Source organism: Heterodontus francisci, chromosome 37 (assembly GCF_036365525.1).
Source record: "Heterodontus francisci isolate sHetFra1 chromosome 37, sHetFra1.hap1, whole genome shotgun sequence".
NCBI classification, from domain to species: Eukaryota; Metazoa; Chordata; class Chondrichthyes; order Heterodontiformes; family Heterodontidae; genus Heterodontus; species Heterodontus francisci.
The window spans coordinates 11,720,282-11,738,186 of NC_090407.1; the positions used below are offsets into that span (position 1 = coordinate 11,720,282).

General features: G+C 40.8%; 2 protein-coding genes across 3 annotated transcripts in view; both read right to left on the bottom strand.

Moving 5' to 3' along the window:
* Positions 1 to 678: 678 nt before the first annotated feature.
* espn (espin) overlaps positions 679 to 17,905 on the bottom strand; it is a 135,712-nt gene continuing 118,485 nt past the window's right edge. The window contains exons 12-14 of one of the 2 annotated variants that reach the window (XM_068017116.1): positions 3,510 to 3,589; positions 3,395 to 3,406; positions 679 to 2,379 (exon numbers count right to left, since the gene is read on the bottom strand). In XM_068017116.1, the coding sequence (XP_067873217.1) occupies positions 2,229 to 2,379; positions 3,395 to 3,406; positions 3,510 to 3,589 (243 nt within the window). In that variant the 3' untranslated portion in view covers positions 679 to 2,228. Of the gene's footprint in view, positions 2,380 to 3,394; positions 3,407 to 3,509; positions 3,590 to 6,802; positions 7,960 to 17,905 lie in introns of those variants that run through there. The other variant, XM_068017115.1, reaches the window with a different exon arrangement.
* LOC137352277 (espin-like protein) lies at positions 13,539 to 15,269 on the bottom strand. The gene is made up of 2 exons (XM_068017576.1): positions 13,738 to 15,269; positions 13,539 to 13,659 (listed from the first exon to the last, which is right to left on the bottom strand). Exons 1-2 carry the CDS (start codon positions 15,267 to 15,269, stop codon positions 13,539 to 13,541), a joined length of 1,653 nt encoding a protein of 550 aa, XP_067873677.1.

Genomic DNA, 17,905 nt, shown 5'->3' on the forward strand with positions numbered 1-17,905 from the left:
TTTCTCTCGTCGAGGTTCTAACTCATGCTGGGGTGGGGTATCCACGGAAACTGCCTCAACTGGGAATGACAACCGAGACTTCCGAATGGATGTTGGTGCTCCCTGGGCTGTGGAGGGAAGAAACCTTCCAGGTTTTCCACTTCCAATCACCATCCACTGCCCCCTGCTGGAAAGTGTGGGTATGGAGTGGGAAAGGATAGGATCCAGTTGGCTGGGCACCCTCTCCCATGACAGTTCCATTCCCCTTCCCACCTCTATCCCACCTCTCCCTCTCTGATAGAATAGTACAGCCCAGAACTAGGCCATTCAGCCCATCGACTCTGCGCCAAAACATTTCTCCTGAACTCGATGAACCAATCAGCATTGAAAGAAAGACCTTACATTCATCTAGCGCATTTCATGACATCACAAAGTACTTTACAGCCAATGAGGTCATTTTGAAGCATAGTCACTGTTGTAATGAAGGAAAACCCGGCAGCCAATCTGCGCACAGCAAGATCCCACAAAAAGCAATGTTCTAACTCCCAGTCATATGCTTTAGTGATGTTTAGCGATTGCAGTGTATTGAACATTTAACGCTGCCTCACAAATGAACTTAATTCCCTTCACTCTCTGGTGACTTGCATTGCAAATGATGCAAATAAAAAAAGACCATCGGAAAGTTATTTAAGTGGTTTATTTTTATGGTCAAGACATTTCAGGAAATGGAAACACAGCTGCTGAAAAACTAATTGCACAGGGCTGCAAAAAAAGATGCAAAAGGATATTCAGATGTGAAATCTGTAGAAAATAGGCTAATGGCAATGACATCTGCACCACCTCTTTCCATTACATTGTTATGGCATCCAAGAAAATATATAACATTCCACAAACTGTGTTATAAATAATGTCACAGCATTTCTTTACAAGAGATACATCCCCTGTGTACTAATGTCTGGAGAAGAGGTATGCTACACGTAGGAAAAATAAGTGGTCATTCCTTGATTATATACAACATTGATAGATAAGCAACATGCCAGTGTCTGAACAGGAGTTCCTACAATTGTGTTTATCATGTCATCACTGCTCAGAGATAAACCATTCCATTGAACAATTCTATTGGGTGTCTAACAGTCAGTAGTGCTGTTCAGTAAGGTTTGGACGTGCTCTCAATTTAAGTAACTTGTTTCAGGGACCTATGACTGCTATAACTGGGGTAAGAAGCATATTGTACATTCACATATTATATGATGATTGGTATTTCTTTCTTCTCTCTTGTCAGCACTGATACCAAGGTATGGATCCACAGACAGCAGACACCCTCTTCACCTTGGTTGCGATGCCAGTCTCGCCATCCAGCCCGTTGTTACTCACCACCTAGGTTCACGCATGCCTGCAGTGCCATTCCTCATGTGCGATCCTCGGTAGTGAGTTTCAGCGGGAAATATGGCAGATCGTGGCAGGCGTCACAACCAATCCTGATCTGATCCTCACTCAACATTTACAAGAGGCATTGGGAGTATGAAAGCTAGCCAGTTGATTTTTCCTTCACTACTCCTGAGGTGATGAGGCCAGCTCTGGCAGCGTGACCTACAGCAGACCCAGCTGAGATCAGGCTAACACACCACAGAGCGAGACATGAATCGTCCTGGTTTGTTTGGCTCAATTCTACACTGGGCAGTGGCACTCGCCAACTGAGTCAGCACCTGTTTTAATAAACTTTCAAATTACCACGCTTTTTAACAAACACAAACTGAATCAATTAACCTATATGTTCAGTGCACAAAGTTGTACTCTGAGTGTTTATCTAACACCCTCCATAATTTAAAATTGCACTGTGATTTTACAGTTGGAAAAAGATTGATATTATCCCTGGAACACATTAGATCATAATTACTTTTTTTGGGGTTGCAGATCTACAGACCATTATCACCACAATAGTAGAGAGCTCTGAATCATGCTTCTTACACAAATCATTGTGCCCAAGCTAGGGAATGCTGAGGAATAAGTTGGGAATAATAGGACAAGTATGAAAGAGGTGCAAGTGCAGGTAAAAGCATGAAAGGATCTCCCTCAAACTGGGAATGTTGGCTTGTGAATTACATGGGAGATACAACCTGAAGAAAGAGCTACTAACGATTAATGAGCTCAGCATGTTTAGCAGTGAATTAACCCTTGGGATCTGCCTCCTACTGAACAGCACAGTCTACAGTACAGCAGAAAATGGAAGAATGCTCAAAGGGAGAGTCTTATTCTTGCTTTGCTACGTCTCCTTTCTTCAGGATGAGCTGCCGTTGCCATGGCGCCAGTTTCGTTTCGTCATAACCGAGAGTCCGCAGCTTCTCAGACTGTTCTTTCAGTTTGTCTTCTTCGTCCTTCTTCAACTTCTCCTCCTCTATCCTAATACAGAGGTTAAACTGGGTTACCAACAATGATACAAAGACGGCCTCTGAGAAAAATCCATGAACTGGGTCAGAACTCCTTTCATTAATTCCTTTTCATCAACATTCTTGTGAAATAAATTAATCTCCCCTCCCACTCACCACCACCACCCCCCCCCCCACTAAGTTTCTCCCCTCCTCTCCTGAAAGTTCATACCCATATGGATTTAAGATTCCACGAGTGCCAGCAGCCCTCTGGTGCCTCATTCACATCACCATTTTTCATGTAAAAGTTTCACCAAATAGTAGCAGAAGACTACCTGGCTTTGGACCTGGGAGGAACAGGTGATCCTGGGCCTATAGTTCTTCACCATTGGGATTTTCCTCATGTCATGTCTGGGCCTGGTGTAGACTCATTGAGAGAGACTGATGGCTATGATTGGCCAATAACTTCATTATCATTGTATCATGTGAGCATCAGCACAGTAGGTGGTGAACCAAATGGACCTTGGCATATTTTTATCTAACAATTCCATGTGACACCCCGCCTAGCCCAATCCCCTCCTTACCCAATGTTTTCACATATATATCTCCCAATGGCTAATTATTAGCAACATGAAACCCGGATGTACGTTTTCCTCTGTAGTTCTTGCCATAATCTTTCTGCTATCATACTGGAAAATGATGGTTTTTGTGTAAATATGAAGTCATTCACTCTCTCAGCCACCTTGAATTAAACAGTCCCATTATTAAAAAGACCGCTGGCAAATCAATTTTTGGTTTATAAATTCACAATACAATGGTGTAACTCACACTAAAACATTCCTATGAATTAGTTGTGACAAAACCAATGAGCGTTTTACCCTCGGTGAACAAATAAAAGGTTGCAATCTGCCCTGATGTATTATGGGTCGTCAGGAAAAGGCAATACAATTAATACAATCAAATCCCAAAGGTAGATTTTACCTTTCTAACAATTAAGGTTTTCGTTCAATATTTACATTCATGCAGAAAATTAATAAACGAACACTAACCTTTTTTGCTCTCTGGGAGGAAGAGAAAGAAAATAAAATTAGATAATCGCAAAATGCTTCAGTCATATTAAAATTTTAGACAAATGCATCTCTTTTAATATCTCAGGAACAATACCTTTCTCCATCAATTTTCTTTTTCACAATATCTCTCTTCCATGCAGGCATATTAGCAAAACGTGCTGTTTCCTGCTCTTCCTGCACAGAAAAATTCAGACAAGTTAACTTTGTCATTCTTTTTTTGAATCACCGAAGGAGGCCATTCAGCCCATCACTCCTGTGCTGGCTCTTTGAAGGACCTATCCAATTAGTCCCACTCTTCCGCTCTTTTCCCAGAGCCCTGCAAACCTTTCCTTTTCAAGTTTTTATCCAATTTCCTTTTGAAAGTTACTACTGAATCAGCTTCCACTGCCCTTTGCATTCCAAATCATAACAACTTGCTGCGTAAAAAAAAATTCTTATCTCCCCTCTGTTTGTTTTGCCAATTACCTTAAATAATTGTTCGGTCTATATTTGAAGCCATTGTCATGCAGGGCACCACCTGCCAAGAATGAGACACATTAATTTCGCCACATGGACATTAAATTTCAAATTGTTCCTGGGAACAGAAGGCCTGGGACAAGGGGTTACCAGACTCCTGGCTGGAAAGACATTTTTGCATATTAACAGACAGTGTTTGGGAACAAAGGAGCTATCCCCTGCCCCAATACAATCCACAAACAGACGTGGTCAGACCAGTTAGTCACATGACTAACATGCTTGGCAGACTGGGTTTTTGTTCTGAATTGTACAGCTTTGAATGAGAGAACAGAGAATTTGCTCCTGGAATGAAAAGACCTCTCCTGGCTGGATCGCCACAGCCTCTCCTGTCTGCTCCCATCTCTTTCTCACGGAAGTCCAAAAACTGACTGAAGACACATGAACCCCAAGAAAGAAAAGTCTCCAACAGTGAACAAGGTTTAAGAAGAATATTGGGCCCCAACGAAAAGCAAGACCCTACGAAGAACCGTAACAACAACTCTTCAGATATTGCCTCAAACCTTTCCACTTTAATTTTTCTTCTGCTCTTTTCTGTCTCTATTTGCATGTGTGTATCGCGTTTGCATGTTAGCGTGGGCGCGTTGTACATCCGTAGGTGTCAACCGAATTAGAATTTAAGTTTAATTAAATTTCACCTTTCTTCTTTAAACCTGAGAAATCCTGTTGTGCTGGTTTCTTTGCCTTATAATTGGAAAGCGGTGAACAGGGATTCGCCAAGAGGGAGCTAAAAACAGTATGTTTAAAATTAAACCCTGTTACAGTAAGACCAGGTGAAGGCTGAAAGGGAACCCTAGACCTCTTTCTCACCTGGTCGCAACACCATCTAAAATATCAAATGCTTAAGACTCTCATGTCTCGATCCAACCTCTCAGCCTTTCTTCAGAAAAATGGTTGCCATTTCTTTGGCATCTCAGCCCATCTTTCTATCAATATTTTATCAAGTTCCGACGAAAGGTCATCAACCTGACCTGCTGAGTATTTCCAGCATTTTCTGTTTTTATTTCAGATTTCCAGCATCCGCAGTATTTGGCTTTTGTTATAATATTTTATTCACATTACCTACTTTAAAGCAGTGGCTACACTTCAAAAGTACTTCATTGGCTGTAAAGTGAGGATAAGAAAGGCACTATATAAATGGAAGTTATTTCTTTCTTATCTATCAAGCTCTGTTATTAATTGAGTGGTTATACTGCACATTTTGCATTACAGCAAAGCAATTTCAGCTTCATTAAGTTCAGCGATTATGTACACGTATAAGTGAAGGGAGTTGAGTTTCAGCCTCTGGTGTGAAATTACTTCAAAAAGGTTCCGCTTCACACAGGCTGAAAAAAAAATTTTAAATAGTGCAGTGAATTTTTCAAACTCAAAAATGAAAGATTTAAAAGATTTCCAAGTAGTCCACTTGATCAGAAGTTTCCAAATGCCACAAAACACCCAACCAAGAAAAGAAACAGCTTGCATTTATATAGTGCCTTTCACAACCTCGGGATGTCCCAAACCACCATACAGCCAATGAAGCACTTTTGAAGAAGTGCAGTCGCTGTTGTAATGTAGGAAATACAGCAAGTTTCCCACAAGCAGCAATGTGATAAATGCCCATAAGGGAAGGCAATCTGCTGTTCTTCCTTGGCCTGGCCTACATATGACTCCAAACCCACAGCAATGTGCCCGATTCTTAACTGCCCTCTGAAATGGACTAGCAAGCTACTCAGTTGTCAAGGACAGCTAGGGATGGGCAACAAATGCTGGCCTTGCCAGCGACGCCCACATCCCGTGAAAGAATAAAAAAGACCAAATTTTTCAGTGATGTTGATTGAGGGATAAATATTGGCCAGGACAACAGGGATAACTCCCCTGCTCTTATTCAAAATAGTGCTGTGGAATCTTTTAGGTCCACCTTAATCAATAGGCAGGTCCTATGTTTATCATCTCATCTTAAAGACAGCACCTCCAACAGTTCAGCACTCCCTCAGTACTGCACTGGAGTGGCAGCCTAGATTTTTGTGCTCAAGTTTCCAGAGTGGGGCCTGAACCCACAATCTTCTGACTCAGAGGTGAGAGGTCTGTGCACTGAGCCACAGCTAACACCTAAACTGCCCTGTAAACTCCTTTCCAACTTCAGAAATATATCTCTGTCTTTGGGCATTAGTTAGAGCTGCATTTAAGTAACCACTGCTCTTACCATCAATGTGGAGTCAGCAGTATAACTCGGGAGCACACACCATACTAAAAACAGAAACAGCTCTCAAGCATTAGTTTTGACACCGGAAGTTACAATTTGCTAAGACATTTTGCACAATAAACACAAGCATTCTTCAAGACAACGATGCTTGGAGGCACTATTCCTTTTCTACTGCACTGCTCATCCAGTTCCCATGTGCAGGCGATTGTGAAATAAGCACAATCTATTAAACTATACTAGGGAACACTGCAAGGCACTGGAGACTGTACAAAGGCCTGTACTGAGCTATATCTCTAAACTTAATTCACCTTAAGCGATAAGTACATTGTTACGTAAAGGAATTTAGCCAAATTCATTGTGTCTTCATTCCAAGAGTGTGGTATATATGAAAGCTAAGTCAGTACAGTGTTTGAAATGACCTAAATAATAGAGGACACTATAATTAATGAGATTGTTCAGAAAGATGAGAGCTCAGTGATGAACCATTACCCTGAATGACTCAACCTCATGTTGCAGTGGTCAGACCTGGAGTGACCCAACTCCATTTTGATGGATTAATTTACAGATTCCAGTAAAATAAGCTGGGGTTTCAATAATTAATGAATCCCCTGGGAATTGCAGTAATGTAAAAAAAAGACACAAGTGATGACCGTGGACTACTTGGCAAAGGCCACCAGATAGATAGTGCTTTATTTCAAAATGCAAGTTACACACCATTGTTACCTCAAGTAAAGTGACAGCCAGTTCATTACAAGACATCATGAATATTAAACAGCTTCTTCATACAACTTCAGCAAGACATTTTTTTAATGCTACTGTATAAATAGAATCGTAATTATTCATCAAATGAAAATTCTCCTTTTCTGAAACAGACAGCTTTGGTTAAACTGTATAACACACCTGACCCACACTACTGTTCCCTCATTTATGAGATAACTTGATTATAAAAAAGATATTCTCATGTTTCACAAATTTGTTTAATATCAGAAAGTCCCAGAGGTTAAACTCAACTGTGGAAAATTGATGCTCCATTGGAAGGTTGCTTAACGCAATAATTCTGGATCAGTCATTATTACTCAGATGTCAGCCTGGGCTCAGCGGTAGCATCTCACTTCCGAGTTAGAAAGTTGTGAGTTTAAGCCCCATTCCAGAGATTTGAGAATAAAATCTAGGGTGACACCAGTGCAGTACTGAGGGAGCACAGCACTGTTGGAGCTGCCATTTTTCGGAGGCGATGTTAAACTGAGGTCCCGTCTGGCCTCTCAGATGATCATCAAAGATCCTATAGCACTATTCAAAGAAGAGCAGGGGAGTTCTCCCAGAGTCTTGGTCAATATTTATCCTTCAACCAACATCTTCCAGTTTGGACTCCAGGCCTACCCACCAGCAAACTTCTTGTTTTAGCATCCCCCGATTTCTTTTAGTCTATTGGACTTTGAAGATTTCAAAGAATGTAGTGGCAACTTTGATATCTAAATAAATAAAAAACATTCTTTCGCTAATCTTACTTTTTGTTCATTGTATAATATAAATGATATTGATATGAAGTGGAGCAGTAAAGATAAAAGGATGAACACATTGTCCTATTACATCTACATCTTTGTACTGACAAAGTGGAGACCGCAGATCAGTTATAATTCTAGGCTCTGTGTGACTAATTCATGGTAAAGATCGAGAAGTCCATGCACTATTCCTAGAGGGAAGTATAACCATTCACGGCTGTCCCCGAGACTCCTAAATGGAGCTCCATACTATGGCACCAGGAGTCCTGTCAAGGCAATGGAGAACACCAGCTCACGCTTTAAAAGAAGCTACGACAGTTCCGTGTAGGTGTGTGTCGGGTGACCTATTAAAAAAAGAAATTGTTGGGATTATTAGAGATTACCAATTTGCTTCTCCAAATAGATTGCGATGTAGTCTAAGTGCCTTTTTTCTTCATGATTTATATTGCTGGGAGGTCCAGCTAAATGGAAACCATTGACAAGCGTTTTCTGCAGCCAATGTTACCTGGGACGTTTTCTGGTCATATAAGCAAGTTATTCAGTAATGGCTTTTGTGCCATTTTTCACACGGAAGTGTCAAATACCAAAAAAAAGGATCGAGTAGGATTTGAACTTGAGCTGTTTAGATGCTATTTTTCCCCAAGGTTCCCAGTAAGACAAAAGATAATTACTTTGACCCTCTCCATTCCATGTTCTGTTCAGCTGGAAGTTTTCCTTCATGTGGTCCACTTCTTTCCACATTTCCCCCAGTAAGATTGTCTTGCTCGAGGTGCTTTTTGTTTTCCATCAACAGTTCTACCGAGACAACAGCCATCTCACGGTGTTCCGTCCTTCCGACGATTTCTCCGTAAAAAGATCTGCTGGTAAGGTCCTTCCCTTTCCCTGTACCTTCCGTGACCAGCCTTTGCTGAAGATGGTCCCTTTCTTTCAATATCCCAGAACTTAAGGGAATGACATATGAGGAAAGATTGACCATCTTGTGTCTTTTCCCACTGGAGAAGAGAAGACTGAGATGAATATGACGGAAGCATTTACAATTATGAGGGATTTGGCCATACATGATTCAGTATCGCTTTTCTGCTCTGTGCAGAAGCACAAGGGGTCAAGTTCACAAATTAAGGACGACAAAAGAAAATAGGAAATGCAGGAGGATTTTTTTTTTACTACAAAAGTGGCATGAAGATGGCACAGATTTCCAGTGCACATCGTGTTTTCAAGGAGGGACTATACAGTTTCTTGCTAACAAATAGGATTCGGGATTCTGGTCTGATACCTACTAATGTATCAAATTACATTACTAAGTAGTTTAAAAATGTTTTTCCTATTGACTGCCAGAGCGCACTGCGCACAATACAAACATAACCAGTTCCGAGTTATAACCAGCAGGTATTAAATGCAGGTCCAGTAAGACAGGGACTAGATTTCTAATTGTGCTGATCTTGGATAACCATGTTGACAGATGTGGTAAATCACTAACTATAGGCAATAGGATTTAATTCTAATAGGGCTAATGGGACAAACGATAGTCAGCAGATCCCATTGTACTTCCGGTGATTATAAGTAATGGTATAGGTTATAACTGTGCCTATATATCTGCAGGAAATGTTTCACATTATGTTGGCAATGGAGACAAATGAAAACATATTTATGCAACATTATTGATGCAGCTATTCCTCTTCCTAAATTCATAAACAATATTCTTTACAGCTTTTTGAAAGCAGTTGTTTTTTAAATAAAAGATGTCCAAGCACCATTCTGAAGAGGAGCAGCGGCACTCTATAACTGGTGACCGAACCGATGTTTATCTCTCAACCAGCAAGACTGAACTAGGTTATCTGGTCATTATCACATTGCTACTTGTGAAACATTCTTTCCTACATTATAACAGTGATCACTTCAAAAATACTTCATTTTAAAGCACTTTGGGATTTCCTGACGTTGGGAAAGGTGCTATATAAATGCAAATCTTTCTTTTTACAATCTGCACTATATCAGGATTCCCTCACATCTGCTTCAGCTCCCTGCGGAGGTGAATAGCCAAAGGTAAAAGGTCAAAGAAGGGTAAACGCCATGGAATTTCTCTTTGATTCCCTCCCCTGCCATCAAAGCAGTTAGGGAAAAACTGCAGAGTGCCAAAATTCTGTGTGGTCTAATTTGCTAAAGGACGTGCGATAGAATGGAATGCCCCTCCCTCTACATCAATAGCTGCAGACCCTGTCTCAAATTATGGGGTCAGAGGTTAACATAATTAGGGTTGGCACCCCGTACCAGAGGTAGAGCAGTCCACACCAGCTCCACTGAGAGAACTCTGAGGCCCTTCCAGGACTGAAGCTAGCAGTAAATAAATTGTTTTTCAGATCCTGAGGGAGCCATTAAGCATTTAAATAAAGGTAACCAATCCACTCCAAGATCAGGAGAACATTCTGAAGCTTTTCGAAAAGCCTCAATGGAATTCATGCCAGTTTGCAGCTGGTGAGAGCTGTGTTGAGGCCTTACAAGGACATAATGGGTAAGGTTTCCATGGTATCGTGAGAACTGTCCCACTCCCTCACCTCCCACACCTCCCACCTGACTAGAATTCAGGGTGGAAGTTGACTGAGATGGAAACTAGGCAAAATTGGATTCTGCTCGGAGGCAGGTGACGTGTTCATCTGCCGCCTTCTCTGACCCCAGAAATCCCGGGCTTTATGTATCATTAATGCTTTGTAAGCAGCTGTTCACAAAAGCAACAGAGCACTTTGCTATCAATAACAATGACAGAACATTGCAGAAATTAAGCCAATTGTTAAAGAAAAACACTGGGTGACAGAAGTGCCACTCGAAATGCCCTCAAGGTGCCCGTGCTGGGGAGAGGAACAAAATTAGCTCAATTCCACTCATAACTGGTCTCTGGTGACCCTATTTGTAAGAGTGTATGTGGGGAACTTTGGACGAAGACAGGTTCAAACCAACTTAAGATCTCCCCTATCAACAGTAGCTGATACAGTATCAATGATGGTCATATGGATGGGAAGCACCATAATATTCCCAACACAACAGTGGACCTGGACAACAATGCTCAAGATTTTATCCATTTACTATTTGAAATGGCTCTAAATCTTTGTACCTGGAATACATAACCCACAACATAAGACATCGGAAATAGGAGCAGGTTTAGGCCATACAACCCTTTGAACACACTTCTCTATTCAATATGATCATGACTGATCTTCTGCCTCAACTCCACGTTCCCGCCCTACACAAACTCTAATTCAAAACATTGTGCAGACAGTTTTGTAAGTCTCAAAGTAATCTTTATTGCACAGTTGACAGAGGCTTAGATCACTAGAATCATTTTGCCAAAAGGAAACTGTGCAAAGTATGAACCAGGTTGAATTAGGAGAAAAATCCAAAAGTGGGGCAAAGTTATTTGCCTGGTATATGATCAATCTTGCATTTAAGGTACACTTTAACAATACCTAGCTTTATATTCCATAATGACTCATTGGGCATATTTTAAAAAATGATATATATTTAAAATATTAACCAAAGTTGAAACTTTCTCAAAAGAGATGAAGAATAAAGAAATTTCTAAACAATTCAAAGCAGGTTTCCACTTAAAATCAGAATAAACTTGCAGCCAAATAACGATTCAAAAGTTTAACTCGTAGACTTAAATGCATCTTAAATGAAAGCAGACATGATTACAAGCATGCAAAAAAGTAATATAAAAGACAGACACTGGATGCAAATGCAGAAGAGTTCTATTTCATTGCTCTCCTAAACAAAGTTGCTCATTTAATCCAAACATGCTTTACAAATCTCAAGCAATGTGTTACAGATAATGTGTGGATGTTCATTGTGAGGGTGAAGGAAGGGGTAAAAGTCAGAGACAGGTAAATGTAAGTGAATTCTGAGCCTTTACAGACCAGTCCCCTTATTTCTGTTGTAATAACTGTGTTAATTGCTCCTTTTACTCTTTGTTACTTCTTTTCCTCAATTTTCTCCCTTCCTTTTCTCCTCTCCCAAAGGCATAGGCTTAGGGAGCAAGTCACCCTCTCATGACTTGCCCAAATGGCTCATGTGAAACTGGATGATGAGTTTTGGCCAGCTACTTGACCACAAAGTACAACATGGACAACGGTAACCTCACTCTCACCCACCGCTCTCAAGCTGAACCATTCGGGGAGCCGGTTTGCTCTTTTAATAATTAATTTCACATCAATACTACTTCTATATTCCATTAACTTTAAATGTTGTCAGCATTCATTGACTGAAGGTATACTCCACTTACCTTGGACATGTTGCAAAGCCAAACAGGATAGAAGACTGCCACATTAAGAAACTTTCAGGTTGAAACAAGGGACCTTACTCTTCCTGAGTAATATAATGCGAGCTCTCTGCCCAGAAGACTCTCATTTTTTTGACTAATGAATGCATTAGTACAATGTTATCAGACTACACCAGAAACATACCTTCAGTCAAAAGGAGGAGCTAAATCAAACTTCAACAAACATGTAAACAGAATAAAGGTCTCTTTAAAAATGTTATAGGAGTTGCTATTTAATTTTTAAAAACATGTTATTAAATTTATGCCAGAGGGAAGTCAGAATTATGCCATCAGACCATCAATGCAGTTGGACGTTTACTTTCACCGTTCCAGATGGGGGAATTCTGCGAAGTAGGTTGCTTTGCAAGATTATGTCATGGAAACTTCCCCAAATTGTGGCTACTTCCCTCATGTAATAATACTTTAATACTGCTGGAGCAACAAATATAACAGCTAATAATACAAGGGAACCAAATTAAGTGCTACCTACTGAATATTGAGAACAACGGTTATCCATAAAAACAAACAGGGCCAGGTTGTTATCCTGATTCATGGCTCTCTACCAGGGGAACTAGTTAGAGGTAATGGGAGATGGGTGGAGTCTCCACTTTGCTCCCATCATGCAAGAATATCTCACTGGATATCATCCCAGTATTGAGCGACCCAAGCTCTGGTCTCTGCTTTCAAGCACTGTTTGGAATGCAGCACCTTTCCTATAGTTCCGAAGAAGGGTCACTGACCCGAAACGTTAACTCTGCTTCTCTTTCCACAGATGCTGCCAGACCTGCTGAGTGAATCCAGCATTTCTTGTTTTTGTTCCTTTCCTATAGTAATTGATTAGAAATAGAACACAACACAATCTTTCACTTCATAACAAGAAGCAATGAATTTTACTCCAGAAGATGACAGGAATAACTGGACACTGTCAGTTTGGGATCCTTTGGTAGTACAATCCAGCTGTAAGTTTGCAATGAAAGCAGATTAAAGAGATGAAAGCACACCCAGGCACACAGCTCGACAGTTCACTGTAGGCATTTAGGATGCCAAATTATTGAGTGAGAGGGAAAAATAGCTGCTATAATGGTGGATTAGAAGCCCTGCAACACTGGTTGCCTAAGAAATTTACACCAAACCAAGCACAAAATGCATTAGCATGAACCTTTTAGACTGAGACTGGATTCGTTAGGTGTTTCTCTCAAAGTCAGTAAACTGATGAGAAGTTTTAGTCACCTTGTACTTTTGGATATTTTGCCTCTGGTGCTTGGTTTCTTGACTCACTGACAACTCAAACACACATTCCAATTGATGTCAGTAATTGCAGATAAAATCACTGTTTTTTTTACTCAGTACACTTTGCAACAGTTACAATATTTGTCGTTACTTATCTTTATGCAAGCTGTTAATCTACCACAAATAAATAGATATTTCAAAATGATGTGCCCCAAAATATCTGATTATTCAGTTCAGATTTGTTCACTGATAACCCAATCCAAACTGGTTTGGAGCTCATCTCCAGTTCTACGCCTAACATTCATAATACCATCTCATCTCATACTCTACAGGGTACCTAAAGAGCTATCAGCTTCATAATCTAAGAACAGTGATTTATCAAATTTAAATATCAAATAGCTCCGCTTCTTTCTCCTTCCAGAATGAAAAACTGCGATCAATATATCGACATATCTCTTCATTGCAGAATTCGCCAAGTTCAGAGATGAGCTGAATCGATTTTTTGCTGATTTTGCTCCTTTGCATCTGCTCATCTACTGTAGTATCACTGACTGGGAAATTGTTCGAATTACTCATAAATGACTCCTGTCGAGATAATTCTGCAGGCCTTTCCTCTGTCTGTTCTTCCTCGATTGTTGTGTTGTGCTGGTGAACCTCAACTATGTCAACCCTGTCTCCAAAAAACTGCTGCTTAATATCTTCAAATCCATCGGCCCAATCTCGTTTTCCAGACTCAATCTCTTCCATGACAACTTTGTGAAATTTTCGGATCAGTTCCCAACTGTGGCTTCCCAGGCGGTCAAACATCTCATAGCAAAGGATGTGTCGGAATTTCCGCTCAGCGCGAGTCATGTTCATTTCCAACAACTGGAAGTATCCAAGCATGAAAAGGTCCAGGCTCAAGCTGTTGTAGTCAACAGGAATGCCATTAACATGAGGAAGAAAGTGCTCTGGCCAATACATCTCGTGATGCAGACTCAATCGTCTTATTTGTCCAGTTGGGACCTGGGAGATAATTGTCCTCCAGTGGCCTATCAGTTTGCCAACAACTTGCCTCTGTTTCATGAAGTAAAGAAGCCGATCATCATCACTTCTTCCTCCCATGATCTCGGACTGTAATTCCGATGTACTATACAGAAGCCCATCATGGTGTTGAATGTCTTCGAAATTCTCAGCTAAAGCCCCGGAAATATTTGACGTCATTTGGTTTTGTCTGAAAGATTCTGTGAATGTCCATTTCCTCCAGTGTTCAAGGAAGAGAAACACAATCCGTTCCTTCCTCATGTCTATGTATTGTTGTACACAGCTGAGGTCTGTCTGTACTGGGAGACTTCTGGTCATGGGATCTGGACTAAATAAAGTCTCATCGTCTAGATTTAAACATCTGCCTATATCATTCTTGCAGATGTCTGTTGAACCAGAATACATTAATGGCGCATGCACTGGCATAATTAATGGTTCTTCCACCATCTTGCCTTGATATTGTGGTTGCACTCTGTGCTCTGTCTCAGTGCTTTGAGTTTCATTCATGCTAAAATTATGGGGTTCTTCGAAAATAGTTTCTGTACCATGAGGTACAACAGGTAAAGACCTCTTCCTTTTATAAACTCTATGTTGCGTATCATCGGTCATTCTTGACTGCAGTTGCAATTCATAGTTTGCTCTTATGTTTTTGACTGACACACCACATTGCAGGATTTCTTTCTGAACATCCTCTCTGGTTGAACTGAATGACTGAGACCTTCCTATATTCATATTTGTCTCTTTAGCTGAAGAAACCTTCATTGGCCCAGCCACTGGCCCCCTACATTGATCACGGGAAGGCACGGTGTCCAAAATGTCTATCTCCTTCCCACCTAACGTGGCCAGAAGAATAGCCATGCTCTTCAACAGGGTTGAAATCTTGTTGCACCAAGCGGGCAGGTCATCTGCCTGTCCGTGTACCTGTTTCGGGTTCACAGTAAAATGCTCGGGGGCCAATGCAGTAGACACGGGCAGGAGTTGCTGAAGCTCAAGCTCTAGCTGCTCCAGCTCCGTCTCCACTTTCTGCACTTTGTGCATGACTTGGAGGTTTTCAATTTGCTTTTCTATACGGATTATATCGTCTTCCGTCATAAGTTCTCCAAATGGTCCCAGAATAGCATTGTGCGCATGGGAGTATCTCCACCCTTCAGGTTGGCAACAGTTACTGTCGTGACACTGCCTCAGGAGAAAGCACAGAGCAAAAATATCTCTGAGCAAATAAAGACCCAATTTTCTGTTCTATCTATATGTTTTCAGTCCTTCACAGGTTAGTGGTGCAATAGGATTATATACTACACCTCAGTTTTTCGTTTCCATATTTAGCTGCGCATTGTCTAATTTAAGTGAACTTTCTGTTAGCTACAACTCAAACAGTCATTCTTTGTTCCAAGTGATTTTTCATTACAGGTAATACAACGAAAGACATTTTATGTCCTTTTGGATAATATTCTTTCAGAAGAAATAAACATTGATGCCCAATCGATAAGGAAATATGGTTTGTTGATTAAAAAAAAACATTAATTGCACCACTTACCATGTAAAAGCATTTAAAAGTTGCAGTACCCTTTTTGTATTCCTACATGGATGAATAAACACACTGCAATTTTCTCCCAAAATATTAGTCAGTTAAAATTTGGTGTGCTGCAAATATATTGCAATATAGTTCACACCATATCAATAGCTGATTCTCTCAAGGAAATACATTCCTACAATGTACTGTATACAGTAGTCCCATACAATGGGGTGTATTCAAACCTTGTAGCCATTTCAAATCAATACTATTTGGCCATTTGAGCTTTAGGGCTTGGAGTTGCGTCATCAGACAACAACAAATAGCACCTCAGATAGATTCTATAGCAGCTATTCCAATGAGAACGATTCAGTACTACTCTCAGTCACAATGGCCTCCAAAAACCTTCCATCAGAAAGCTGTAGCATTCAATAACCCAAGTGAAGACATGAAACCAATTTAACACCAGACACTGTAAAGTACGTATAAGAGTGCAATGGACTGCGGCAGTATCAGCCTTTGCATAACCAGTGGCCGCACTGAAGAGAAGTAAATTTAAATTCAGGAAGGGACAGTCGCCAAATCTCTGACACAACAATTCTCGTGTCCAGACTATGAACTCAGCAGGGTGCCAAGAATGTGAAGCAAGTGGTTCTGAACTACATGCTGGTTAAGAATCCAAGTGTTCCTGCAATGTCTTACAAAGTATGAGGGTTGCTTCTCGTGGCTTTTCCTACTCAATGGACAACAGGAAAGTTACAGTATTAGTACTTGCAGTTTTATTGTCCTGAATGGAAGTGAACCAGAAAATGAGGCAAGACACTGAGAACTCCCCCAAGCCTCCTTTAAATCCGGAGGTTGGGCCTGGGCTTATCCTAGATGCAAGCCAAGCTCCACTCCCAGGAAAGATCTAGTAGTCCCAGGACTAAATGGAAGAGGTTGTGATGCAGTTATCTGGGTCTCTTCCCTGTTTTCCTAAACCGTGCTCTCAAGGAACTGGGCAGTCCCTGGGGTCAAAGGTCAAGAAAATCCTCTTGTGTGCCATATAAGATTTAAAACTAAATGTTAGCCTGGGTACTCACTTTTGTAGAGGCAGAGAACTCCCTGACACAGTCTGGTGATGCAATCCCATATACTAAAACCAAAACAGACCCACACAGCATTGTATAGTCCCTGTTTTCTCCCTCTTTCCCACTGCAGCATAATGGTCAAGGAATCACCTTCATGGTTAATCTGTAGTTCTGTTTCATGGCCACTTTTAGTCACCACCAACAATGTTCGGCCCCACTAGCATCAGGTTTCATGGGATTTGATGGGACTTCACAATAATGGAAGAAATAAGCAACAAGCCAAATGTTGGAAGGCCTTGTGTAGCACAATATAAAATGGATACTGCAGCTTTATTTCAGCAACACTCCAAACAGCATCAAACTCTCAAACTCATGCAATGCAAACACACACAATTTGATTTCAACAACTATCGACAAAATAGATACTCAAGTGTTACGCGCTTGCATCGCAAAAGAAAATGTGAAGTAGTCAATGGATAATAGGAGAATGCAACTTAGTCTGCAGTTTCCCTGTACTCACACCCAACATTTCTATCTTCCTGTCTAAAATAGCCCCTATTTATAGGATTGTGCTGGACCCTCCAGGAATTAAAAGCTTAATCTCCTGGACACAGCTTTGGCCAACCCCAGAGAACATTCATACCAGCATTGAAAAAAAACGTTCAAAATTTTCTTTGAACCTTTTTGTTTATTAGTTTTGAAAATATTAGAGATGGGGAAAGAAAACTGTTTGATGAAACCTTCATGCAACCATTTAGTTGGTAACCCTACTCATTAGTAGTTTCTGGTCCCTCTCTAAAAGCTACCGCCAGCAGCTCTGGAGAAACTACATGGATGTGTTTGTTGCTTTCATTTCACCATCAAAATGAAATGAGGGCAAGTTTAACGGGTGTGGTGCGGTGCCCCAGACCAGGCCTTGCCTGTTGGATGAGCATCATGGGTAATTGCAGGCCCGCTTGCGATTCTCTTGTCAAATGAATGGTTGAGAAAGTGCACATTGTACCAGCAATTCCCCGATGTGCAACCCACTGTGGCAAGCTCTGTGCCAGGAGCTGAATTAGTAAAATTTACCAATGTTAAAAAGAATGGATTTCCCAAGAGTTTTGAATGACAGGAAACAATATACAATAGACAGACCTCTCAGAGAC

Excerpts from the sequence above, each read along its gene's own strand:
- LOC137352277 (XM_068017576.1), bottom strand. The coding sequence starts at position 15,269 with ATGACGGAAGACGATATAATCCGTATAGAAAAGCAAATTGAAAACCTC. Across the intron at positions 13,660-13,737 it reads GCAGAATTATCTCGACAGGA|CAAAAAATCGATTCAGCTCA; the intron begins GTCATTTATGAG and ends GAGCAAAATCAG.